Consider the following 26,987-nt stretch of genomic DNA (forward strand, 5'->3'; position numbering starts at 1 on the left):
GGTGAAAAAAATGAAAACGGGGGTAAAAGTATGAGAAAATTAAGTTGAGCATGCTCAAATTTTTGGTAACATACTGTTCCTTGCTTAACACTCTTTCTTCCTTCCTTAAGTCATGGAAATAATAGCTGAAACCGTCGGGTCCGTCGAGGTTAATTTTTTTCTCGTCTGTAAAAATTACACGGTGCCATTTTTTCTTCCAACGCAAGTGATTTTCTGCAAAAGCCATTCTGACCAGTTTGTGCTTTTCTGTTAGAGGCGGTTTTCTCTGTAATTTGCGGCGGTTAAGATGCTTTGCTCGTGCGATAATGTTTCGGACATTTCTAAGGGCAGTGTCAACGCCTGCCTTGCCCGCGATTTGCCGTGCGGTTAGCGTAGAATTGGATGCTAATCTAATAATCCTCCGTTCAGACCGAGGTATTACCGCTCTTGGCCAGCCTGTAGACATTTTCTTCCCATAATTTTCGGGATCCCGAATAACATTACAGGCGGCACATCTGCTACGCTTCGTAATCCGAGCAATTTCCACTATGGGCTTACCTTTGCCATGTAATGTTTGTATAGTCTCTGATTCCGCCGTAGTCAACCGCTTTCCTCTATCCATTATCACGTATTCATTAAAAAAATTTACTAAAAATCACCTTCAAATGTTAAAAACCAATTCTATTAGTACTTTACGTCTTCTTTGCTGGTCAAACGTTCACACTCGAATGACCAGAGAATGATTTTTCCTTGCTGTCTTATCTTTTTTAAGGTTTTGTTTACAAAACAAAACCTTATTCAAATCGGTTCAATGTCTGTCTGTCTGTCTGTCACAAGCACTTTTCTCAGAAACGGCTATACCCATTGACACGAAATTTGGTGAGAAGGTGGGAACTGTGAACGCCCAGACATGCAGTGAGTTATATCCTTCTACGTTGAGATTTATGGGGGTCCCATACATGTAAAAGGGGGGGTAACATTTTTTTTCACTGACTATTGTCGTGTGGGGTATCAAATGAAAGGTCTCGATTAGTACTTTTCGAAGCCGGTCTTAGTTTTGAGATTTGTTAGCAAGGCGGAGAGTGGGAGGCCTCAAAATACTCTTCATATCGATATCTGTTCAAATTAAGTTAATAATAGTATATTACCATATTTTTGGAAAAATTGAATAAAACCCCCTTAAGTTTACCCCGGAGTTATAAAAGTTGGTAGTAGTATAAAATATAATATGAAGCATATGATCAAAATAATACTATTAGTAACAAAGTTACAGTAGCTCAAAATGGTCTTTACCGTGTAAATTTACAACCCGAAGTACTAAATCTGACATGATAAATGCACATACATAACGGGCTACGTACAAATGGGATAGTTCTACACCCAAATATACTCACAGAAGAAGCAAACAAAATCTTTCATACCTGAAGCGCCCAGCTTCCAATTTCCTGACTTGTTACCTATCTGAAATTGGAATTTAATCAATTACTCGATATGTTTTCGGGGAATCCCCCAATTAATTACTAAGGAGAATGTAATTCGGCACTGTTATCTGGGATGTATACACACCTCCTTGGAATTGTGTTATTATTTTAAGGTTTCATGGAAAACATTAGGTGTCTTATCATTTTTACCTGCACTGTAAGTTGTATCTAAGCGCCTTCGCTTGTAAAAGCTACTTCTCCTTTTCAGTATATCAAGTCTTTCTCGGAGCGTCTAATCCTTTTGGACAAGGCTGTATAGCTTCCAATGAATAATAGGAATAATAATGACCCCTCTAAATTTTCACCGTGAGTCCCGTTTCTGGTATAATTTGCAGCCCGTTCCCGGATTTTTTTCTTTGCCGCCCTTTGTGATGCGTATCATTATTTTTGGAATGGAAATTGATATCGCAAATGCAATCAGGTTCGGTCGTCCATGTGTCCAAAAGTTCCAAGTTGAATTCGAAAAAGAAGCTTACAAATAATTTTTTGACATCCTAAGCCGGATTTATAGATAATAGTTTGCTTCTACTGCCTTCTATTAATAGCTTCGTGGAGCAGAGGACTTACAGATAGTCTTCTTTAATTTCTTTATTTATAAGTTGTGAATGAGTACCTGAGTCAAATCAGGGTAATCACCAGCGAGAGCAATGCTGACCACATTGCCTCCTAGTGAACCGTTACTGTCTTGAATGAAGTGCTCTAACATGCTTCAAGGTCTAGATTCAAATTAGATTGTTGTGCCATCGATTATTATCATTATTATAACTGATGAGTCTACCAGGTACACTTTCCCTTTTGCCCCGGACCAACTTCATTTGAACAGCATCAATTTGTGCCTGCAAACTGTGGTTTGCAACGCCATACTGTCACTAAACATGGCGTTGCGTCTTCTTCTTCATGAAACCAGTTATAGCGGCGTTAAGTACTTATTAACTGTACATACCATTCTATTTTCAAACTTGGCGCCTAGTGCTCAAGTACACATTGCTTGCAATGGCTTGCTAATGTTTACATTTGTATGATCACATGGGAGCACGTTCATAGATTGTAACGTCTGTTTTATTTCTAGCGATTTTGACGCACATAAATTATCACACGTTGACGTCGGTGTCATATGAAGTCTGGTCGCTTGTCAAATTCGTGCTTTCTGGCTAGAATTCAACAAGTTGGAAATTTCGCTGTTTTTCGTATTAGATTTTTAGTGACGCTGTTGGACTCATTTTTTTTCTGCGCAACAAAAATAATTTCGTAAATGTTGTGATTTGCTGCGGTGCGCTTAGTGGAAGTAGCAGAAACAATTTTAGACGAGAGAGAATTTGTGGTGTTGCAATTTTGTGTGGGGGTGGATCGGAATACAATACGGCTAAAAATATAAATAATGCACACAGCGGTATTTTGGAGAAATGGCGGTAATTAACTGATGTTGAACAATTTTCTTGAGTAAAATTTTATGCATTTGTCATAGCCTTGCAATGTACCTGGAATACTCTGGTATCTACTGGTATTGAGTCACTTCTTCATTAGTCGTTCATGTGATTCAATCTCAGCCGTTGCACCGGCTTTTGAGATTTTTCTTTGCTTCCAACAAGAAACTTGGTAAGACCAAGGTAATAAGCTTGTTTTCTGTGTAGATAGAGGTTTTTCTACCTCGTTCATTCAAGTATTTCATTTCAATATTTTTTTGCGATTTTTAGAAGTGGGGTAAGTGTCTACGCTCTTTCTTCCACGAGCGCATGCAATGATATCTCTATTTTGATTTATTGCCATTGTATATAATGAAAATGAATCTATTGACGATGAGAATTGTTGATAGGAGGAAAGATATGATTCTATAAATTGTTTGAAGCAGAAATAAACAAAAAGAAAGACTATTATGAGCCGGCATTGACACAATGGGATTGAAGCTGATAAGCAGCTCCATGTTAACATAGAGCAGGTTTATATTTGTTTGTGGAAGTTTGTACACATGACTCTCCGCAGAATTCAAACAGATGTTTGCACATGTGCTTAGTAATATTTTTTTTCAACGCGAACCTGCAATTATGAAGGCTTTGGCCGTTGAGTTTCGTGTCTGTCTGCTGTGTATCCATTTATCACCTAAGGTAACTACGTTGACCAATATTCCAGCTGAACAATGAATGCTACCGCCTTCTTAGCACTAAACTTGCGATTGTAAACGATATTTAGTATATATAGATATTGTTACCAACATGCCAAAACATCGAGAATTGATGTTGCTTCTAAAGACGCAGAAATTGGATGAATTCTCTGCGTCTTCAGAGATATAAAATCAACAATCTCATGAGCAAACAGGTAGAAAGTAAACTTCTCTAAAGTCATAGAAACTTCTCAATCTCGAATTGATTTCCTATTATGATGTAGATGATATTCCTATTTATGACATCGTTGCATTATAATTCTGTTAAGACGAAGTAGCACAGCGTCCTTAAAGAACTATTGTGCCCCTTTTACTGGTTAAAGTGTACCTATTAATCATAGTATCTCAAGCAAGCCTTTGACCGTTAGGAATTTTAGTATATTCCCTACTTCCAAATCTTTCAACTTTGCATCTACACAAGTCCCAGAACGTGTATAGAGGTTTCTTCATACTCCGCACAAAACCTGAAGGCAGTGCCGTAGATATCCCTAGCTTCCCTAGGTGAGAGTTCCCACTATGATTCGGAGGTTCTTTTTGGTGAGGTTTAAGCAATTCTTTGTGCGCTTGGGTTCTTATCCCCCAATGAGCTGACTGCTCCAGGCGCGCCCAGTATAGTTCCTTCATTTGTTTCTCTTCATTTTTTAATGTCATAGCAATGAACCCGTTTCCGATTCCACAGAAATGTTCTGGTCAGTGTAAAGGCATTCAGAATATCCAGACCTTATTGTGCGAGCCGAGCGTATTCGGTCTCGGAAGGCATTCCCATACCAGTTTAGAGTGTACCTGGTTGGACTTAAGTGCCTTAATCGCTGCTTGGCTGTCGGTGGGAATAGAAATGTTCTGCCTCCTGTAGTTCCTTTGGAGATTAACGGAGGCACAACTGTTTATGGCATATATTTCCGCCTGGAATATGCTAGTGTGCTTATCCATTGGCTCCAAGTACATTTCCCTTGGACCAATGACCGCGGCACCCGCTCTCTCTGCTATGAGGGATCCGTCAGTGTTCCAAGTAATCTGCTGGTTTAAGCCGTATGTCACTCCAAAGTATTTCAAACTTCTTATCGAAGAGAAATATCGTTTTCATTTTATTCCTTGGTAACAATAATTCGGGAAAGAAGAATATCAATCATTCTTTGATTTAGGCAGCTCCCCGCCACATTGATTCTCCCGGCCATCCTGAAGATTGCCCTCCTCGCCTGCATCTCCATGTGCAGCTGGAAGGGGGTTAATCCCAGAAGGACCTCCAAAAATGCTGCTGGCATGTCCTCATTGCCTCACTGATACACATGCAAGCCAGTCTTTGAAGTTTGTATAACTCCCTGGCTTATATGCTGAGTTCAGTTTTTTCTGCCCAGATTACCGTTCCATAGATAATCATTGGCCTTATTATTGCAGTGTATATATCTTCGGGCTGCGACCCCATTTTTTTCCTGCTGTGAACCTACAAGTCAGCTCTCGTAGCTTTTCGACAAGTGTTTCCGACATTTGTCTTCCAGAGTAATTTTTAGTCTGGCGTAATTCCCAAATATTTGACCTCTGTTTCTCGTTTCACCTCCATATCATGTAACGTTATGGCTCTCAGGTGATCAAGCTTACGCCTCCTAGTGAATGGTACTATGGTGGTTTTGGCTGTGTTGATCCGCAGTCCCACCTTCCTGCACCACGCACTAGTAACCCTTAATCTATTATAGTTTGGATTCTATCATATAGGGTGCCCTCATTTTTGGCTTATTCGGACCTGTATTCCAGTATTTGTTAGAACGTCCAGGAGTTCGTCCACTACCATACTCCACATAAGCGGCGATAGTACTGCGCCCTGTAGACAACCTTGAGTAGTATTGATGACAATACAATTTGTACCTGACGGTACTTCTATTTGCCTACTCTCTAGCATTTTGCCCATCAAGAAAGTCAGGGTGTTTCCCACTCCCTTGCGACCCAGGGCATCTCGTATCTCTGTGTGCGATGTGTTGTCGAATGCTCCTCCGATATCCAAAAACACACACAGTGCTATTTCTTTTGTTTCTATGGCATCCCGTAGTACATCCGCCAGCTAATACAGAACAGTTTCAATTGACTGTCCTGCCCGATAACTGTGGTAGTTCTAATATAGCTGTCTATGAAGACGATCCTTTTTACCCGCTTTCGGCTCCATCCCCTTCCCCTGGTCTGGAAAATTTAGGGTGAAAAGATGATTTTTACGTCTCTCTGGATTAATGGTGAGAAAATGCCATCTACTCCGGGTGATTTCAGTGGTTTACAAGTTTCCACTGCCCACCGTATCCTAGCTTCTGAGCATATCTCTTTGGTTAGTTTCCAGTTCTCTTTCCTCCCCCTTTTATTCGTTGTCGCCTACCACCGGGAGGTAGGACCCCGGGAAATGAGTTCTGAGAAGAAGGTATACTGTCCTATCTTCTTTCATCAAACAGACAGAAGATATTGACCTCTTTTTGGCTACAGCTTTGTAAAGCTTGGTTGCTCCTTTGATTTGTTCTATCCCTTCACAGAATTCCATGAAGGTGTTCCGTTTTGCTTCTCTGATCTCGTTGCTATACGCATCAGTGCATTTTTGTACCTCGGTCAGTCCCCGGTTTATTTTGCTTGGTTGAATAGTTTTCGTACCTCTGTTCTCATCCTTGCTAGGTTCCTGTTCCACCATGATACATCCCTTGATGACTTGACTGTCTTGGCCGGAAAGCTGGCCTCATATGTGTGAATAACGCTCTGTTGAGGTTTCCCACCACTGTTTCTAGTTCCAGTTCCCCCTGATGTCATCGCCTCCTTGCAGGTGAGCCATGTTATTGTTCAGGTGCGTTGCATAGGAATGCCAATCCGTTTTCCTAGGATTCTTTACTGTTATTTTTATTTCGGAGTTGCCCTCAATGTCGAACCGGATTATTATATGATCAGGCAGACAGGGCTCATCCGACACACTCCAATTCCTGACCAGCCAAAGTATTACCTAGAGTTATGTCTAGTACCTCTTGTCTAGTGCTGGTCACAAATGTGAGTGTTCCCTATATTGTATATTTCTAACTTATTGCTAAGAATAAATTCAAGAGGGTACTTACCTTTTCGATTGATGCCCCTGCTTCCCCGAATTCGTGATGGGCGTTTGCATCGCAACTAAGGAGAAGTGGTAACGCCCTCTTCTCACAGTACTTCACCAGTTTAGCAACTAACTCCGGTGGAACCCGGATGTCGTCTCCTGGAAAGTAGCGCGATGCCACGACTGCCTCTCGGGTGCTCCTCCCGGCATGCAGTGAGATTTGGATAGCCACAAGGTTGGATAGCCTGCAAGCTCTTGGTTTTTCACAAGAGGAGTTCCAAGTTACCCGCTTGATTCCTCCTTGCAGGCCGCGAATCTACCCCCCGTACACCCAGGGCTCCTGGGCCAGGACTATTCTAATGCTCTTCTTGGAACTTGCCCTTGTAATTACCGCAGATGCATCTGGGCTACCTTAGTGGTGGCCATTGGCTCCGTTATTGCCCTCCACCATGTTCCATAATCGCGTATGGAGATCCTTATTCTGAGCGATAAGGAGATCTCTGAGATCCTCCTCTATTGTTGCGGTTTTCGGGAGAAACACTGTCACCATTATGCTCCTGGTATATCATCTCCAGTACATGTTCACAATTCTGGTCCTTTTCAGTCTGACAATTTAGTAACTATGGCCCTCATCCACTCTGCAGTGTCTTCCGTTGTGCAGCTCACCAGTATATAACCCGGTCGAAATCGTAACCGGTGAACATAAGTTTCGCAGTCCATCCCTTGGACATCTACCTGACGATAAGGTCTTCTTTAGTTCCCTGCTCCTCACGAGTGAGTATTTGCTCGGAAAATTTTTTCGAATGCCCTTGACCTCACTATTCCTATGTTTCCTGCCCGAGTTTTCTCCTCTCTTGGGTTCAGGTTTGGATTTTTTGGGAGCATTCCCTTCGTGCTGGCTAATCTCCGCTGCTCCTCGCTTTCTTGGCTCCGATAAAGATGGCTTAGATCTGTCCTGAGCCTTCTTAAGTGGGATAACGCAGGTACCATTTAGCACCTGCGCCTCTGAGACCTCTCTCCTTCCTGACGTCTGATATATTTATCTCAGACGTGCCTACGGAGCGGTGCGTTACGGAGTGCCGCTTGTTTGATTGTAGTTTCCTTTATTTCTTTTATTTTTGTAACACAGAGGAGATCTGCCGTGCCATAGCCTACCGTAACACGGTAAGGTCAAACTTACACACTGAGGCGACCAGGTGTCAGGGACGCTCCGTTTGAATACAGTCAGTTACTCACCACTGCAACCTATCCAATAGGCACGGTTTGCATGACACCCTGGGTTGAGGGAGGTGTTTTTCGACTCGCCAGTCTAGATCCGTAGCGTTTTGTTAATAGCAGGGTCACCTCGTTGCATGCTCGACTAAACAGTCTTGTACATACACATGCCAAGTTTCATGAAAATCCGACTATTAGTGTCAAAGTTAAAGTAGTTCAAACTTATCAATTTCGTGCGAATTCCATTCATGAAGAATCTACTTTTTCCCAGTTCTTTTTAAGGTTTTGTGTAAACACATTAAAATCGGTTTACTATCTGTCTGCCTGTTCATCACACGCATTTTTCTCAAAGACGGTTGTAGCGATTGACACCAAATTTGGTAGAAAGGTGGGAACTCTGAACGCTCACGCATATAGTGAGTCACATCCTTTTACGTCGAATTTAAGGGAAGGTCCCCATACATGTAAAAGGGGGTATAAATTCTTTTTTCACCAAATATAATCATGTGGGGTATCAAAGTAAAGGTATCGATTAGTACTTTTCGAAGTTTTCACATTTGTTCTCAGAAACTACTTAACCGAAAAATCTGAAAAAAGTCAAGAGGCTGTCACGGTATGGTGCCTAAGTTCCGAAATACCCTCCACATCGATACCTGTCCAAATAAAGTTAATAATAGTACATTACTATAATTTTTAGTAATTGGCAGGTAAACCCCTCTTAAGTTCCTCCTAGAATTACGAAATGCGGTAATGTAGGCTATAGCATGGAGCATGATTCTACCAAATTTGGTGAAAATCGCACTATTACTAACAAAGTTATAATAGCTCAAAGCTGTCGCTTCTGTGCAAATTCAAGACTTTGAATGTGAATATCACTTGAAAGTGGATATTCTCACATAATATATGCATATATTACGTGCTACATACTAATGGGACAAATGCACACTCATATCTCTTTATAAAAGAAATACACAAAACTTTTCATACCCGAAGAGTCTAGCTTCCGGTTTCCCAGCTTGTTTATATCTATTGTAGGTTAAATTCTTCGCATTTGCTAATAATATTAAACTCAGAGTGTGAAACGTATGAGGTTGACTGTTATCAATACTGTGCTTTCCATTAAATGATTTATTTAAATCGCTTTCTAAAGAGAGGGCGATGGAATTTTTAACTATGTGACACGGAGCTGTCATGTACTCCTCGCTCCTCACATCTTTTTCTTCAGCCTTTGTTCCATTCACAAGCGGGGTAATTTTATTTTATCAAACGCCTGTTCTGGAAGTGATCGCGAGGCTTTTAAATCCCCATCCAGCGTATCAAGCCACGGTTTTTTCGGCCGGCCTCTTGGTGGGTTACCGTTGACTTCGATGTTCAGGCCAATATTGGCAAGTGAATTCGCGTTAGCGCGAATTACGTGACCATACCATCGAAAACGCCTCACTCGTAGTTTTTCCACGATCGGTGCAACCTCATGTCGATCGCGGATATCCTCATTTCGGACGTGATCAAAACATGTTACGCCACCAGTGCAATGCAACATCTTCGTCTCCATTACCACAAAACGCCTTTCATTGTCTTTTATAGTCGGCCAACACTCAGAACTATAGAGAGCGGCGGACGGATGATATTGCCGTAAATTTTAGATTTGAAACGTTCGCTGATACGTCGATCACAAAGAACATCAGTTGTGGAATGCAACTTCATCCAGGTCGCATTAATGCGTGAAGCAATTTCAAAACGCAATTCTCCATTGGTTGATAACATTGACCCGAGATATTTAATTCGCTCAGTTCTGGGCAGGTTATTGAAGCTGAGCAATTTAAATATCTCGGGTCAATGCTGTTAGCCAATGGAAAACTGCGTTTTGCTTCCCACATAGGGAAACACAAAACCTTTTATATCTGAAGCGTCAAGATACCGGTTTTCCCGACTTGTTTTTAGATAAAACTTGTTAAGGTGTCTGATTAGAGAAGATCTTGTCGCAGAACCTTTGTCTTAATTCTGCGAAATTCGAAAAGCTGCATATGCAGCCCACAGTTTCCTCATATTCCTCACATTGACCGACTTCCATCTTAGCTCCTAGGTTGTATGAATGGCAGAAACTAAGCGGTAATATATTGGTGAAAAAGGATCATAACTTTGTACTGCATTTTCTTCGGAAATGAGGATCTGCTAAATAATCTAATAAATACATTTAAAACTAGTCTTAACCGCCTTTGACATAAACTCTTGTCTGTTTTTGTAGCAACCCTCTAATCTAGCTTATCGCAGTCACTTATCTCTATCTCTCGAAATTACCTCCTGCTGAAACTGCGAAGACAGCGCTGAACTTTAACAACAAATGAATGAATAAATCGCCATTTAAATTTTGCTACCGGACAATTTTAATCATAATCAGATAAATTGAGATACACCACGTTCATACACTTGACCAATTTAGCGAGCAATTCAATCGATGACGATAATCGTTTTAATATGGATAATAATCACCATTGCGACTATCGAAAACACTGTTCATCTGTTTATGAAAACCATCCACGTAGATACTCGATACTGTGTGATAATGCGTACTACCAAATTTGATAAACAATCACCCATGGAATTGGGAGAATCTTCAATCAGTTGATGGCGCATTGTCTTTGCTTGCGGGTGGGCCCAGTAATTGTACATTTTGGTCCTTGTTGGAAAGGGGGAGGCTACCTTTGAATATTTATGCAGATTTTTAGTTCAAGATGCTTGCTAAGGAAGCGAAAGTTATTGCCAAGAAAAGGTTTCGAGTAGTGGCTAGGAGTATCATTCTGTGTCGTCGGGCTATTGGTATGGATGAAAAATTTGTTTCTGTTTGAAATTTTAATTTTCGTTTTAGAACTCGCAATGTACCCACTTTGCCTTGATAACATTTTATGTTAACACACACGAAGATAATTAATTTCGAAGGTATTCTATGGGAAGAGTTGGCGACGTACCGATCTGAACATGGTTGATAACTCAACCAACAACGATAAGAGAAATGTTTGGAGGTGATTTTTTCAATCATGATTTCAAATGGCATCCGTCCTCTTAGAAGAAGTTGCAACCAATTTGCCTGTCCTTGGCTCAAATGTCTCCTAATTGCTTAGAAAAAATCCATCTTCGTCAAAACATTAATTTTTCATCATAAAATTTGAAGATCATTTTCAGCACCAAAAAGTTGTTCTTATTGTCAGATCATTTCTTTCATTAAATGAAATTATTTTTAATAGGTAATCATAGCCGATGAGGCGCCAAAGGTCGCTGAACTCATTTTATTGCATCAACCACTTGAATATCTTGGATAATTATCGCCAAGGCATGAAAATATTTCCTTGCTCAGTCCATCATTTTGCATATATTTTTGTCAGAGCTGACATCATATGCTCTTTCATTTATTATTGTCTTTTGGCAAGTGCGCTATTATATTACGATTTTTTCGTCAAGTACCACTTCTTGATGGACAACTGAATGGGGTGAATTTTTCGCCGTCGAAATTGTTGTTCAGTTTCATATGGTTAATGGGGAATATAACTTTTTGGTTGAGGATAATTTTTGGATCCGTCATGTTTATACATTTCTTCAAAAGATAGCGAGTCATTAATGACGGTCGTAGTCATAAAACGGAGGTCGTAAGTCAGACTATACCATAAAATTCATGTCAGCAATATTGCATGATTTGCAAGTTGAAAGGCTGACTGAGGACCATAAAAATGGATATCATAAAGGACCGTTGCCCCTACCTAAATCTATCCATTGAAACTCGAAACGATCCCATAACTAACATCAATTTTTTTATCTCTTTCAGATTTCTTGGAAGGACTTCGACCGAATTCTCCAAAACCTGGACACATCGAACGAGTTAGTTCATCGAAAGGAACCGGCTCTGATCCGGCTGATGATCCAGTTATAACGCAACGCTTTTTAAAAATCAATGTACGACATATCACGGACGGACAGGGTGTTGTTGGGGGTGTATTGCTCGTGACACCGAATGCTGTCATGTTCGACCCGAACGTATCTGATCCGCTCGTGATAGAGCATGGGCCGGAAAGTTATGGTGTTATAGCTCCCATGGAGTTAGTTGTTAATGCAGCAATTTTTCATGATATTGCACATATGCGTGTTGGCGGTGGAGAATCACAGTAAGACGATATTTTCCATTCACTAAAATATATAGTTTATCTTTTCTTTTTTAGATCGAATGAGAAAGTTGAAATTTATTATCCGAAGTCATGCAAAAGCTGTACAAATGCACATTCTCCGGGAAAAGATTCATTACTTGTCAAAGATGACACGTTTCCTGAATTAGGTTCCAGTTCAGTTGAGACCTGCGATGATCAGGAATCGGTTTGTTCGAACAATGAACGTGACGGAAACGCTTTTCCGAAAGCTTTCGATAGAGATCGTGTAACCCCAACGAATTTAGCGGTATGTGATAAATATATAGATATATTTGCTAGCAAGTACAGTAAATTGTTTTACGAGAACACACTCCTGCAAAGTAAAAATATCTGCTAGTCTGAAATAAGACATGAAACTTCCTTCACTACTTAAACTACGTCGGTAAAATTAGCACTATATGAAAGATCATAAATTGATATCCACGTGGCTGTTGCTTCAAGGTGCATGCGAAGGGGAATTCGCGGTTGTAAAAGGAAGGTTTTAGTTAGTCGAACTTTTCATTACCATCATTATCGACGGCGCAACAACTGGTATCCGGTCTAGGCCTGCCTAAGTCTAGGTCCACCAATTCGATATCCCTTAAGAGTTGCTTGCTGTCCTGGCCCACGCCACCACTCCATCTGAGGGAGGGTCTGCCAGCTCTTCTTCTATCATAGATATTGCCTTTATAGACTTTCTGGGCTGGATCATCCTCACCCGTATGGATTAAGTGATCCGCCCACTGCTCTATTGAGCTGAATTTCATCGTGGAACTGCTTATAAATTTCGTCGTTATATAGGCTAAGGAATCGTTAATCCTCATGTAGGGGACCAAAAATTCTTCGGAGTATTCTTCTGTCGAACGCGGCCAAGAGTTCGGCGGCAAGATCATAGTCTTGTACAGTAAGAGCTTTGGACCTATGGTGAGACGTTTCGAGCGGAACAGTTGTTGTAAATTAAAAGAGGCTCTATAGGTTACCAACAACCGTGCGTGGACATCTATTCGTAGCTGTTATCGGTTGTGATTTTCAACCCTAGATAGGAGAAATTATCAACGTTCTCAAAGCTCTAGTCCCCTATTCTTATCGTTTTCATTTGACCAGTGTTTATCGTGAAACTCGCCGGCATTTTGGTTGTGAACGGTTCATAAAATTATTCAACCCATCGCTCCGATGTGCCCATACGGGCGAAAATTAGATGTCCGCTTTATTGTCTCGGAAGGATGAGTATCGAGGTGTATAAGGCTTCATCCTGCTGACATCTCCAGGACCTTTGTCAGCTGCGGTTATTGCGGCATCCATTTCCCCTTTATAAATGTAACGGATGACGTTATTGCGAATGGCTTCAGTGTTCACTCTCATCTGATTGTCAGAGGGAATTCTAGGCGGTGTTGTTAATTCGAGGTCGGAGCACGTTGCCAACGCGATAGTGATCGGAGTCTATACGGGGTCCGTTTGTTTTTTGGTTCTGACATTCTATTAGCACGTGGTCAATTTGGTTGAAAGTGGTCCTATCTGGATGTTTGTGGATCGCTTTCTCCGCAAACCAGGTACTTCCAACAACCGTTTCACGCGACACTGCTAGTTGGATAATCCGCAATTCGTTGTCATTGGTCGCTTCGTGTAAGCTATGGAAGCCAACGTATCGCCTGAATACGGGCTCCCTGTATGTATAATAATAATAATTTCGATATGTTTTCACAATCTCGACAGATGCCGGATTTTACCTAATACTAGCGCTAAGTGCCAAGCATTTAGGCTCGGACGATCCTACCTACTTAAAAACTAAAGGGGCGCTGGTGGTGGTAGTCGCTGGTAGGTCAATGGGAGAATCTGTCGAGAACTCCCCGCAACATTGAGCACGTATGCAGAATGTTGTATTTCTGCATGGTTTGAGCTAGACTGCGAAAGTCCCAGGACATCAAGGGAAACCGTGAGCGATTTAGGTACAATATCTGTAGCTGACAATATTATAGGAACTACAACCACCCGCTCGAGACGCCAAATTTCTTTGATTTCCCGAGCCAGTGGCTCATAGTTCAGCTTCTTCTCCATATATTTCCGTTCGATGCTGCTGTTATGGGGGATAGCAACATCAATTATATACGCGGAGCGACCCGTGAGTGTTAATGAGCCGTTTGCTTATGTTTTCATAGCCCATAACAGCGGATTTCATTTTTTGGCTGACTAGGAAACATATTCCGAGCACACGGTTTACCGAATGGCCACCATAATACATGGAGTAATGACTCTTCTTCAGGAAACCGTTTTCTGTCCAGCGCATATCTTGTAATGCTGTGTGGTCTATATTGGGACAGGGGGCTACCTTTGCAGCTCCTTTTCTGTACAGGGAGCGTGCATTCCATGAGAAAATGCCCAAATGATTCGTCCGTTTTTTCAGCCACCGAAGACTCGGTTCCGACCATAGTTTTTCATTAAGAAATAACTTCCAGTGATCACCACGTGGAGATAAAGATAGGGTTTGGTATTAGAGCTGTCGGTGCTGGTTCAGTAGGCGTGTATCAAACCACGTTTCGAGCTGGGACCTATTATACGCTTTAACCTTGGGGGCTGGATGTGGATGTTCCACAGGAAGTAAAGGAAGTAAAATTCGAACCAAATTTCGAGTTCAAGACAAATTTTACCAGGAATTGTTGGATGTTAAATATTTAAAAGTTACTAAATCTTCAATTAGGAGTTAGAGATATAGGGCAGTTTAATGACGTCATTGTGCTTCATTTGGACGGGAGGATCAGAGAACCATGAAATGATGTGAGTCTGAGCGTTGGCGAAGAAGGCGGCCACAATACAGTTCTTCAGGTTTGGAGTGAACTGTCAGATCAATTCTTTTGGACCGTTTTGGAAAATGAAATAATCTAAACAACTCAATTGTGATTCTCCGATGAAAAGAGGAAAAAGTAACTGGGCTACATTTGGTCTTAAACCCCTAGCAATTTTGAATAAGCAAGTTCGCTTCGCGTAAACGAATCTGCAGCTTCCGAAATATAATATTTATGCCCAGAATCGTTAAGAGGAAATCCGGGGCCGGAGTGACAATTATGTGGAAAAATGAGACCGGGGAAAGAAAATTATGCAAACCCCGGCTTATCTCTGAATTGAAATTGTATTCCGTTGCCCAGTTTGTTTTTTTCAAACGGAATGAGAATCAAACTGTTGCATTTGCACTCTGTGTGTCCTTGTTTCATATTTATAAAGTCATTAACCTTTTATTATCATTAACTTAACTAGTGTCCTACAGGCAGCCATTTTGAAAATAAGGCAATTTTTTAAATATAATAATGAAATGCACCCTAGGCAATGAGCACCTGGTATAGAAAAGGAGGATTTGTTAGAATCAGTTCTGGCGCTGGAAAATTTCCTCGTTAATCTCAATCTCCAGACGCTCGAAAAGTTAGGGGTTAGTATATGACTAATACCTTTCAAGAAATTTCACCGCGTTTTCGTTCAAGACGAGATCGATGTGTAATGTTTTAGAGGCGCCGTGGGGCGCTGATTTTCGTCTGATAATAAGGAGATTCGGTTCAAAAAATTAAACCAAAAATGTTTGATGTTTTCTTCATTTTCCTTTTGAGGACATTTGTTTTGGATTTGTGTAGTTTGTAGTAGTGGGCTAGTTTCCTCTTGGTGAAGTAACGATAGGGTCTATCTTAATATTAATTGAGACGAGTCACGCCGCGTACTATGTTCTTTGGGCTGGTGAAAACATAAAGTGGTGGTATATTGAAAAATCTTATTAGGAACGGGTTTAAGGATATCCACGGTGAAAAGCGAAAAAATGCCAAGGGATTAAATTAATGTAAATAGACGATTTATCTTTCTCTCTAGTATTTATTTGGAATTGGAATTGCTGTTCTCCTAGAAGGAATAATTGAATAATATTGTCAGAAAAGGGACCATATTTAAGGGTTAAGAAAAAAGGTTTTGTGTTTAGTTTGAAAGTAAAACATCGAGGATCGAAGAATTGTAATTGCCGCATTGATCTCAACTTCAAAGCATATGGAGGAAAACGAAGTCGTGAGGTTTCATCAAATGATTAGCAAGGTTGTTGACCTTTTCGGGAAGGGGTATATTTCGTGGATAGATATTTTTACGGCTACCAGCTTTGTCAAGTCGTGGTGATATTTCCCCGAGGTCCCTATATGTGTTGAAAGTTGAGCTTGTTAAGGGAGAGGCAGTTATATAGGTGGTTAGTATACAAGATCAAGATCCTTCCATAGATTGAGGTCGATATCATTATATCTGCTTTTTAATAAGGATTATTGCGGAGAAGAAAAGAGATTCGGTTACGAAAGTTAAAAGCCCTTGTCAGCACGAATTTGTCACACACCTACTGAGCATACAGAAGCGTATGTTGACAAGCTGTATCCTCGATTGTATTGTCAGAAAACTCAAGGATCTGGATTTCAAGGATTGGCTTATGATCCGCTAGTTGGCATTCCTGAAATCCGGACCTTTTAGCACAGAATGGTTCTTTTCAAGAGTTGGATATCCAGGCGTCGAGCATGAAGAAGCAGCTGTTAATTTAATTCAAAAATATATAGCTTGGTCTTCCCTATCTTTCTTCTGTTGTTGATTACCACACGGTAAAATCACTTCCAAACAGCAAACAGTTTTGAGCGCTCACATTAGCAACATTGATAATCTATAATAAGAATTTTCATCATATTGTTAAGTGTGGATTATGTTAACTAGTCTTTTTTTATTGAAATCAATTGGGCATTTTTTCTTTCTCAGGCTGCAGTATTTTATTTGGATATATATATTGAATCTCAGACACCATTTGATCGCTTCTTTAGCGTCAGATCTTAGCCTTTATTATACGCTGCATCTTTTGACTTGGATGCTTCTTGTAACGTGGACACTATAGTGCTAGACACAGAGTTGAAAAAAGTCATAATTAATGATTACTTTCTTTTTCTTCAACCTTTGTCCAGTTCAGAACCGGGGTCTTGATCGGTTGTGTCATTTTGTTCTGCCAAAGGCCTGATCTGGATGGAGGCACGAGACTTTCAAATCGCCATCCAACATAGGAAGCCACCGTTATTTCGGTCGGGCTTTTGGTTGTTTCTCATCGACTTCAATGTTCAGACCACCAGTGAATTCAATTGTCCACGATCGGCGCAGCCGATCGCCTATAGCCTCATTCCGGATGTGACATGACATGGCGCAAATATCACCTTATAACCACTTCGGTCCCACTGCTCTCAGGGACGTTTGTTTCATTGTTTTCTGATAGGATTGACTGGCAAATTGAACATTCTGCTCGACTACCTTTCTTTTTTCATATTGGAAAGGTCGTGCTTTCTTGTCAGTGAAACGGTGTTGATTGAAAGACTCACTGAGACATAGCTTTCCAGAGATTTCCTGTTGCTTTTCCAGATTTCATTTGTTTCATTGCTTCTTCCACTTCAGTTGCGCGCACAGGTGAAATTGTTCCAAATGTTAGTGTTTGTGGAAGTGGAGGATGAATAAATTCTTCCGTTGAGGCCTGTTTGAAATATTGCTGCCATTTATTTGTCGCGATTCGTTGATTGGTAAGCAAAGTAGCGTTCTCGTCATTAATGCAACAGAAGTGTTTGACATCCTGTCTACGTTGGTCTGGGCTCTTGACAAGACGATACAGATCTTTCTCACCGCCCCCAGTGTACAGTTTGTCGTGAAGATCTTTATAATGGACCACTCGTATAGCAGCGATTGATTTCTTTACTTCCCGGTTGGTATTCTCGTAAATTTGTCAATTGGTCAACATTTTGTTATCGAGAAACTTATGGTAGAGGCTTTCTTCTCCTGGACATTCGTTTGGATATCGTCATTCGAAAGCCAAATATCTCGGTTGATAAACTGCTTGGCCGCTTGTTGACCCCGAGGATTGTATAGGCCATAGGGATAGAGAAGGCTTACAGTTATCAAAGCAGAAGCAATTCATCAAATGCTGCCTCACCTTTGCCCTGAAAGCAACGTGACCGAAGCGGTTCGCAGGTGCTATACGTTGGTTTTTATAATTCGCAAGAAGCAACATGGGTGGGAATTACATCGAAGGTATATCCGCCCACACTTCAGACCAAAGCTTCGTCGGAGCTAGAAACCAGTTGCCTCTTTCGTGGTGCGAAACCGTAAGCCGCCTGGGTCCCCTTTTGAATTTTGGGTGGTAAGCCCAAAAAAGGAGCCCGGGAAATTGCTCTCCAGTTGCTCCGGTTCGACATCAAGTGGGTGCGGACTTAGGACTCCTCAACTCCTAAATAAAAATTTGGTTCCACGATTCTTCGACATGCATAATGATTGGTAATCACGTGAGTGAAATCATTCCTTCTTTTCTTCTCATCCTGTTTCATTAGTGGTTGTGGCACGACAGCAATCAACGGCCGATGAATTTCATGATTACACGATTGTAATCATAATTGAGCTCTCATGGTTAAGATTGTCACCACGTGATCATGTAATCAAAGTCGTGTAATCGTGTAATTATAATACTATATTTTCAATCGCAATTGCTTAATCTTCTTTTGATAATATGTACATTCGTATGTCTTCAAAGTGAGATGCGTTTGTGGGAATGATATTACGGATAATTATGTCCGATGCTTGGCGATGGTGATAGCAGTAGCATGAAAGAAACGGTATTTTCTTTCAATCAGAGGAACTAGAATACCTAACCACATAAGAGCCGTTTATAAATTCTCGGATAGTCTTTTTTCGTTGGATCTTAAGATTTTCTCATGGCACATTTCACTCCAATTGTCTGGTGTGATGGGTAATTAAGTGAGTTTACCAAGTGATCAGTTCCACCATTTTTTAACCATATTTACAAGTTAAGCCTCATCATTTTTACCTTTCGAAAGACATTTGTTCAACTTTTCATATCCCTAAACTTTCCAGAAAGAAGCAACAGAAACAGCTGAAGCCGGTGATAGTGAAAAGCCTAGTAGCGAACCAAAAACCAAAGGTAGGAACTACATAGATGAGTTGATCGCAACCCTTTTAAAATTAGGCAAATTACTAAATTTCTATTTCCTGCATTCATTCTAGATACAACAAAGTCTGAAATTACCGAGTCCTCAAATACAGATGTAAATGATCTAATCAAGAAACCATCGACATTGGAAGAGCGACGGAAAAGTTTATTGGATCATCATTGGGCTATTCCCAATAAGGACAGGTTGGTATTGGGCGGGTTTTTCTTTGAGAAAATACGTTTGAAAAATGATACAAAACTGTGTAGTTTAATGATTTGAATATTAAAACATTAATTCGGAAGTAAATTCGGGTGTGTGGTAAAAGAGTCGATTTCAGTGTATGTTCTTTAGGGGAATAAAGTTCAGTTTGGTGTAGTCTCAGATTGATTGGCTCAGCTGCATATTGTCCTGATATGAAAAGGGGAATCGTTTTCTTGGTCGGGTATTTCGAAAGGGTAAATTATAGGTAGTGCGCAGCATAGAGAGGGATGTTCAGAAAAGTATTCGTATATAAAAGTCTAGGCGTACAGTCCTGTCAGTATGGATCTAACAAATGGTTACTATCGAAGTCGAATTGGACGCTTAAAGGGAAACCAATTTCTTATTCGCTTTACCGGAAGAATTTTATATTTTTAACAAATGGTGCCTGATTATTTAAGAGTATTGTAATTTAAGGTGAAATCAATTCTATCTTGGCGGTCATCTTTCCATTTCCCCCTTATTGCGTTAAAAGTAAAATGTTAGCATCAGTTCTTGTTTGTTTGGTGATCCAACTAGATATATCAGTGTGAACGGATAAGCACATAATCTCTCTCAGGGCTAAAATTCCCTGATGCATAGTGTCTATGTATAATTGATCGACGTTTCACCTTGATTTGTGGGTTTGATATAAAGGGGGAGTTCATATGAGGCCGGCTAGTAATTGTCATCATCATCAACGTCGCAACAACCGGATTAAGTTACCCGCCCATTGTAACCTATTGAGCCGGATTTTATCCATAACTTGACGGTTATGGTGTCGCTCATAGATTTCGTCGTTATGTACGCTACGGAATCGTTCATCCTCATGTAGGGGGCCAAAAATTCATCGGAGACTTCTTCTCTCGAACGCGGCAAGAGTTCAATTCTTCTTGCTTAGAACCTAAGTCTCCGAGGAATACATGAGGACTGCCAAGATCGTTGTCTTGTACAGTAAGAGCTTTGACCCTATGGTGAGACGTTTCGAGCGGAACAGTTTTTGTAAATTGAGATAGGCTCTGTTGGCTGCCAACAACCGTGCGCGGATTTCATCATCGTAGCTGTTATCGGTTGTGATTTTCGACCCTAGATGGGAGAAATTATCAACGGACTCAAAGTTGTAGTCTCCTATCTTTATTCTTCCCGTTTGACCAGTGCGGTTTGATGTTGGTTGGTTGGTTTTTGGTGCTGATGTTGCCACCATAAACTTTGTCCTGCTTTCATTGATGTGCAGCCGAAAATCTCGCGCCGCCTGCTCGATCTGAAAGCAGTTTGTACGTCTCGGGTGGTTCTTCCCATGATGTCGATATCGTCGGCATAGGCCAGTAGTTGGGTGGACTTAAAGAGGATAATACCTCTTGTATTGACCTCAGCATCACGGATCACTTTCTCGAGGGCCAGGTTAAAGAGGACGCATGATAGGGCATCCCATTGTCGTAGTAATTGTGCAAAAGTAGAAAGAAGCGCAGAGAAGTTGACACCAAATCAAAATTAAAGAAGGAAATATATTCTTAAGCGATTATTAGTGAAGATCTGTATGGTTATCTGGATGTAAATCCTCTACACTGCTCTTGCTTTGTACTTTTTGGATGCTAGTTGTGATACGATAAGGATAAAACTTTCACTATGATTAAAGTTTAATTCCTGACGTATAAATCGGCAGATCTTCGATTTATGAGCCGCTTATTATATAGACCATAACATCCTCTTACATGGACAAAAACTTGACGGTTCATTGCACAAAAATTTCCAATTGAGCGCCATTCAAACTTCTTGTTTCGTTGTAATGGCTTCAGAATAAGCATGGTTACCCTGCTGCTGGAACCAATTGGTAATTCATCTCAATTTCTGTTTATTTGAAAAAAAAATTATTGCGGTTTCTCTTCTGCTCTCTATTTTCGGTTTGGACTCTAAAAGTCCGCTATGCCTTTACAAGGCGCTATGCAACTGACTTACATTTCACTCCCAACCCTGGTCGTTTTAAAAATATCTGTACAAAATCTCTACTGGGATACTTTCAATCAGTGTAAACCCCCGAAAATTGGTTAAAAAGCTCTAGATGACAATACTGACTTTCATTGCTTCAAATTGTAACGTGAATTGTTATTTGCATCTTTCTATGTGTGTTTCCGAGATCAGAAAACGAATCGAACAAAAAGATACCTCAGACCGAATATTAGGGAGTTGTTAACCCTGTCCAAAATTCTCTATGGTTTCCTAACCAATCCATACTCAAGGGAAAGTGATGTAGGAAAGAAACTCAATGCTGTAGACGTCCTTTTTCTATGGTGCTAATGCAGTGATATAATTTGAATTGTTTAAATTGAAATTGAAAAAGTGAATTGCTTTACAAACTAATTTCTGGGATAGTGTGAATAGGTTTTATAAAGAAATTCAATGTAAGTTGTAGGGGTGTTAAATTTTATAGGGAACAGTGGCGATGGGAATGAAGTTACTCTTTAGTTTTGTAATATCATAGTCAGCAAAGGTCTGAGAGGCTGCTTTTGTGCGGATAAAATACTGGTGCTCATTGCAAGGTCCTCATACCTTTCGAATCTCTTTTATCATGTAGTCTCTGGTTACCTTTCATTCAAGAAGACTACAGACAGGAAGAGCAAACTTTTTTGTGCACGTTTCTACATCCTAAGTATTGCATACATGGCGCTAACACCATACAGAATGCGCAAAATTTTTCACGCGCAAGGACGAGTGAAGGACGTCAACATGCGGAATGCTTTTTTCCTACCATATAAATTCAAGCAAAGCGCCGGGAGGTGAATCTCCCGTATGTAGTCTTTTTGCTCTCATTGATCTAATAGTCCCGCATAGCATAGTAATACTGGGAAGTGTACGTGATTGTCATTCACTCCTTGATGGGGCTTGGCGCGTCAAATACGTTTACGCCCCATTGTTCACGGTTCGCTAAAATGCTTTTCGAATCTTAACTATTATCCCCTTCTTTGATTTCCTGGCAAAGTACTCGGATTCCCGGAATTTTTCATATAAGTGGAAGTACCAACTCTGCATAAACTGCAGAAGTAACGATGAATCCGCTGCATGAGACCGTTTGATAATTTTTCTTCAGCTACACGTCATCGTGAATGAGGAATCGACCGTTAACGTCACTCATAGGACTATCGAAAGGTCTATAACCACATGCAAATTCTTTGGGAATGTGGTATATGGTTCGGAAATCGTTGCGGTCTGCGGCAGGTTCTACTTCCCTGACCAGCGCATTAACAAATTTCGTTGAACTGCCCAGAATTCCGCACGATATCGGAACTCGAGCGGATAAGGCTTGCGATCACACAATTCCTTCTATTCGTTGATTCGCAACCACCCCGGTTTACTCTTTTGGGACGTAGTCGTGGACCTGCGTATCACCCGAGTAAAGATCATTCAAATATTCTCAGGGGAGTTACTCGAGGCCATCTGATCAACAAGGTCGAGCGACTACTGCATCATATAAACGGTTGATGTTTCACTTGGGGTTCCCAGCTTTCCAACCCTGCGAGAGCTGGCGGACGCAATAACCAATTAAGGTAAGCGACCATCAGATGGTGATCCATTTCCAGGCCAATGTCTTCACATCGCTTGTTACGCACATCCAGAAGACAACTCCTAAATCTACTGGTGATTGCTTATTTAAAACTCAGTCGGCCTTATGTCAAAATCTGTGCTCGAACAATGTGCCACTAATGACAGGGCTGTGAAAACTCCAGGAACAAACCTCCCAAAATTATCGGTTGCGAAGGCCGTGTTTCTACATCATATATCCAAGGAAGGTGTTGTCAGAGCCCACCTTGGAATTCAGATTACCTATCATGATCACAATGTCACTTTTAGAAAGCGTCTCCTAAAATATGTTTCATTATTCATGGAAGGTAGCTTTCTCTACTATAGCGGAAACTTCTGTTGGTGCATAGCACTATACAATTGAGATGTTTGTTAAATTGAATCATAATCTTAAAGTAAATATCCTGTCAGAAACCGGCTCCTAGGTCAAGAATGCGCGCCTTACGGTACAGAAGCACATTAATATTAGTGTGGCACGAGAGTGCGAAGTACTTTCCAAAGTCCCACCATCACACTTCGCTTACGCCCAGAGTGTCCAGCTTATGTCGTTGAAACTTTCGCTCAAGTTGAAGAAAGCGAGCATTCTATTATAGAAACCCTTGATACCATTCAGCTATTTTTGACGTTTCGGTAGCAGTAAAGTTTCGAAATTTGCGGGTTGCTCATTCACACATTTTTATCCTTTTTAATCACCTTTTACAACATGCAGGGATGATTTTGAGTGTATTTTTAAACTCCAACTCAACAAAGGTTACTGTGTCGCTTTAGAGAATCGATTATTGAACCTTCTAATCATTACAGTTTTGCCAGCATTTTTTAGCTTTGTGATCAAATGAAATAGTAGATGGAAAATCCTACAGGCCACGAACGCCAATCAGTCCAGGCTATCCACAAACTGAACTTGTTCCTAATTGTATTTTTCGTTTGGTGCAGTCTTCTAGCAATCGTAAATGGAGAAACATAATAACTGGTTGATCTAACTGCGTGTGTCCACAAATTAAAAAGGAGTAATCAAGTTGTCTTTTGCATGAGACAACCTTTTAACGGACCACCTACTAACCAGCATGGTTTTTGCATGGGCCTTTTTATATTATTACAAAATTGATTTTAATATTCAAATTATTTTCTTCCATATTCCTTCCTCGTTCCTCTTCCTTTCACCCCCAAAACGCATCAACCAACTAGAAGGTCTCTATATAATTCCCAAAGGTCATCAGATGAAGAAGGCGACATTGAAACGAAACGTCATAGTTTTGATCGTGCCGGTGGAAGTAAAGATGAGCCTGCACCCGATTTATCATCATCGTCGGTTAGCCAACAACAGCAGCACCACCAGCAACTGGATCAACCCCAAGGATCCGGGTCCTCTGATCGCGATTCGGCCGAAGGAAATGAAAGTGATCTATCGAAACAACCATGCTATGATTCGGGCATTGATATCCGTGATCCGAATGCAATTCCAATTGTTCAACCGATTCATACCAAAAAAGTGTACAGTGATGCCGATATAGTTTTAAGTTCAGAATGGGTGCCACCACGAACCATGTCGCCAACTCATATTAGCGATAGTCCACCAACCGGAGGACATTTGATAGCAGCACTCTCACAAACACATAGTCTCGATGCGGCTACTGGTGGAGGACGTAAGAAGACGTCTAGTGTTAGTTTTAGTGTGGAGGATAATGATCAGAGTCAAAGCAGTAGCGATAAATCGACTCAGGATCAAACTAAGAAGACAAAGGTAAGTTACTATAAGGGGGTATCTTTGATTTTTAGAACCTTATTACATTTTGTAAAATATATTTTCAGATGTTGAAGAGATTATCTTACCCTTTGACTTGGGTGGAAGGATTGACTAGTGATGGCAGCAGGCCTGCCGAAAGCACAGAATCCGCTCCCAACACGGGTGACTCCAACCAGAGTGTTTTCTCGAAAGTGTTTTCAAGGTTGGTATCATTTCTTGAACGTTAAGTTTTTAGGCGAATATTTTGATCATTCACAAAATTGATTACATTTCTATATTCTTTTACCAAAATTGCAATGCTCGCCATGTGGATTATCTCGTTTCAAAATTGGTTTCGTTTTCATATCTACAATTATTTTTTTATCATTCTAAAACATGAATACATGAAACTGTACAAATTACACCTCCGTCTCTCGCTTGATCACACTTCTCAATCAATTATCAAAAACACAAACCACTCACTTCAATGTTTTAAATATTTACAAACAAAAAACTGAACAATTCGGCATCTTTCAAAATTTTTATTTCTGATTTTTTGCAACTACACAAAAAAAAAATTCACATTGTTATTGTTAAATCAAAGTTCGCCGATAACACTAGTGTCGGAATTGGGTGGAAATTTGTTTTTATCGAAGACACCTTCGGAAGAATCGGGTGGTTCGCCCGTACCTCCGCATACTCCGCATTCCGAGGGTCATAACACCCCAGCTGGGTAAGGGTTGAATGGAATTTATTGTTCCACTGAATATTTTGTATGTTGTACATTATAATTTGAAGAGAAAAGATAGTTTGGTTTTTGTTTCTGTTAGTCCCTTTCTATCCTTCCTGTGATTTGATATTACCTTCCGAGTGGATCTGTTTTCAATCGCGCTATGTTTAGTTTGCTTGTAATTGTACAGTTTGAAATATTTAATTGCAATTTGACTATATATCTGAGTTTGATCCTTCATGGTGTTTTTTAATTGGTCCCAATTGTATTATTTTTATTTGAATAAAAAGAGTTGTCACTATTGCATTTAAATTAGAAACGTGTCAGTGAAATGTATAGTTTATTCTCCAGTTTGGTTTTTTTTCATGTGGCATTCTGTGTTTGCATGGGAACTGGATTCTAGTTTCTTTGTATGAAAGATATGTTACAATTACCTGAATGTACTTCATATATCTGACTTGAACTTGTAGATACATATTACTTTCAATTATTGAGAATCATAGTAGTGGAAGCTACTAATGCTGGCAGTACAAAGAAACATAATGTCCCTGACCAAAAAACTGTGGTGGCTGCAAATGAATAGTTTGAAAGATATAACGGATTTGTTCGATTTATGTGTATAACACACCCCATTATACAAATTCGCAAGTATTTACTCTTGGCAAAGAGACAAAGCAAGGGCCGTATGAGCTGGCCTTCTTTATTTTTCGGTTGCTCTGAGTTCACTTTCATTTTCGCTCTCTATGTGAGGAGTTCTAGATGATTAGAAATAGTGCATTTCTCGCCCTTAAAAATTCCAATGATGGTGTAGAATTTGAAAATTGACGAAATAGTCTAATATATTCAAAATTTTAGATTATTTCTCTGAAACATGCCATAAATTGCGAAATGCAAAATGTAGTTTTAGATTAGGTCCTATTTGTTCTCGCTTTCTCTTTCTACAATATCGTCTCAGCGAGCTGGAGGTCCTGCCAATTGAAGAGTCGAATAAATGCTGCCACCTCCACACTTGATAAAACAGTTCGTGCAATTCATCGGTCTAAAAATTGTAAGTCGTCAAGGGCCGATGAAATTGTACCCAAACTGATTAAATATGGGAGCGACCAACTACATCAACCGGCGCAGCAACTTGTGCTTAAGGACTGGGGCTGCAAATAAATGCGAGATAACTAGTAACGAGGCGTTATCTGTAGAATACATAGTTAGGGGGAATTCAAACAGCAATTATAGAGATATCACGTTGGTGAATAGCATCTATATGATATTTCCTGCTAACTTGCTAGGACTAGGATAGTCCCATACGCCAAGAACATTATCGGCTTATATCAAAGCGACCTCACCCACAGATCAGATTTTCTCTCTGCGACAAGAGCTGGAAAAACCTTTGGAATATGGCCATTACGAACAGTCTCACAGCGGCAGAAACACTCTTGAGATCTTTCCCCATTAACAAAGGTCTAAAACAAGGAATGTCCTATTATGTATCCTTTTTTGGCTTTGGAAAAAGTTATACAAACTGGTTTCATCTATATCGAGCGGGTGATGCGAGAGCTTGGGCCGCATTAATGTGCAGGCAAAGATAAAATAGATAGTGGCAATGTCAACACTAAAACCGAAAGGAACGACAAAATCAAACAGCACTATTCAACTGAGAACAATAAGACTGAAGAACGCAACTTTGAAGCCGTTGATA

At 40.4% G+C, this 26,987-nt stretch overlaps 1 protein-coding gene across 20 annotated transcripts in view; it reads left to right on the forward strand.

The window, feature by feature from the left end:
* Window positions 1-26,987, forward strand: part of LOC119658683 (TLD domain-containing protein 2) — a 357,611-nt gene that overhangs the window by 238,145 nt on the left and 92,479 nt on the right. For 8 of the 20 annotated variants that reach the window (XM_038066255.1, XM_038066256.1, XM_038066259.1 and 5 more), the window contains 7 exons: window positions 11,700-12,036; window positions 12,091-12,322; window positions 18,952-19,018; window positions 19,102-19,231; window positions 24,027-24,582; window positions 24,651-24,787; window positions 25,169-25,297. In XM_038066255.1, coding sequence (XP_037922183.1) covers window positions 11,700-12,036; window positions 12,091-12,322; window positions 18,952-19,018; window positions 19,102-19,231; window positions 24,027-24,582; window positions 24,651-24,787; window positions 25,169-25,297 — 1,588 coding nt within the window. Of the gene's footprint in view, window positions 1-2,560; window positions 2,870-10,543; window positions 10,700-11,699; window positions 12,037-12,090; window positions 12,323-18,951; window positions 19,019-19,101; window positions 19,232-24,026; window positions 24,583-24,650; window positions 24,788-25,168; window positions 25,298-26,987 lie in introns of those variants that run through there. The other 12 variants (XM_038066254.1, XM_038066266.1, XM_038066268.1 and 9 more) reach the window with 8 other exon arrangements.

This window comes from Hermetia illucens, chromosome 6 (genome assembly GCF_905115235.1).
Source record: "Hermetia illucens chromosome 6, iHerIll2.2.curated.20191125, whole genome shotgun sequence".
In the NCBI taxonomy this organism is placed as follows: Eukaryota; Metazoa; Arthropoda; class Insecta; order Diptera; family Stratiomyidae; genus Hermetia; species Hermetia illucens.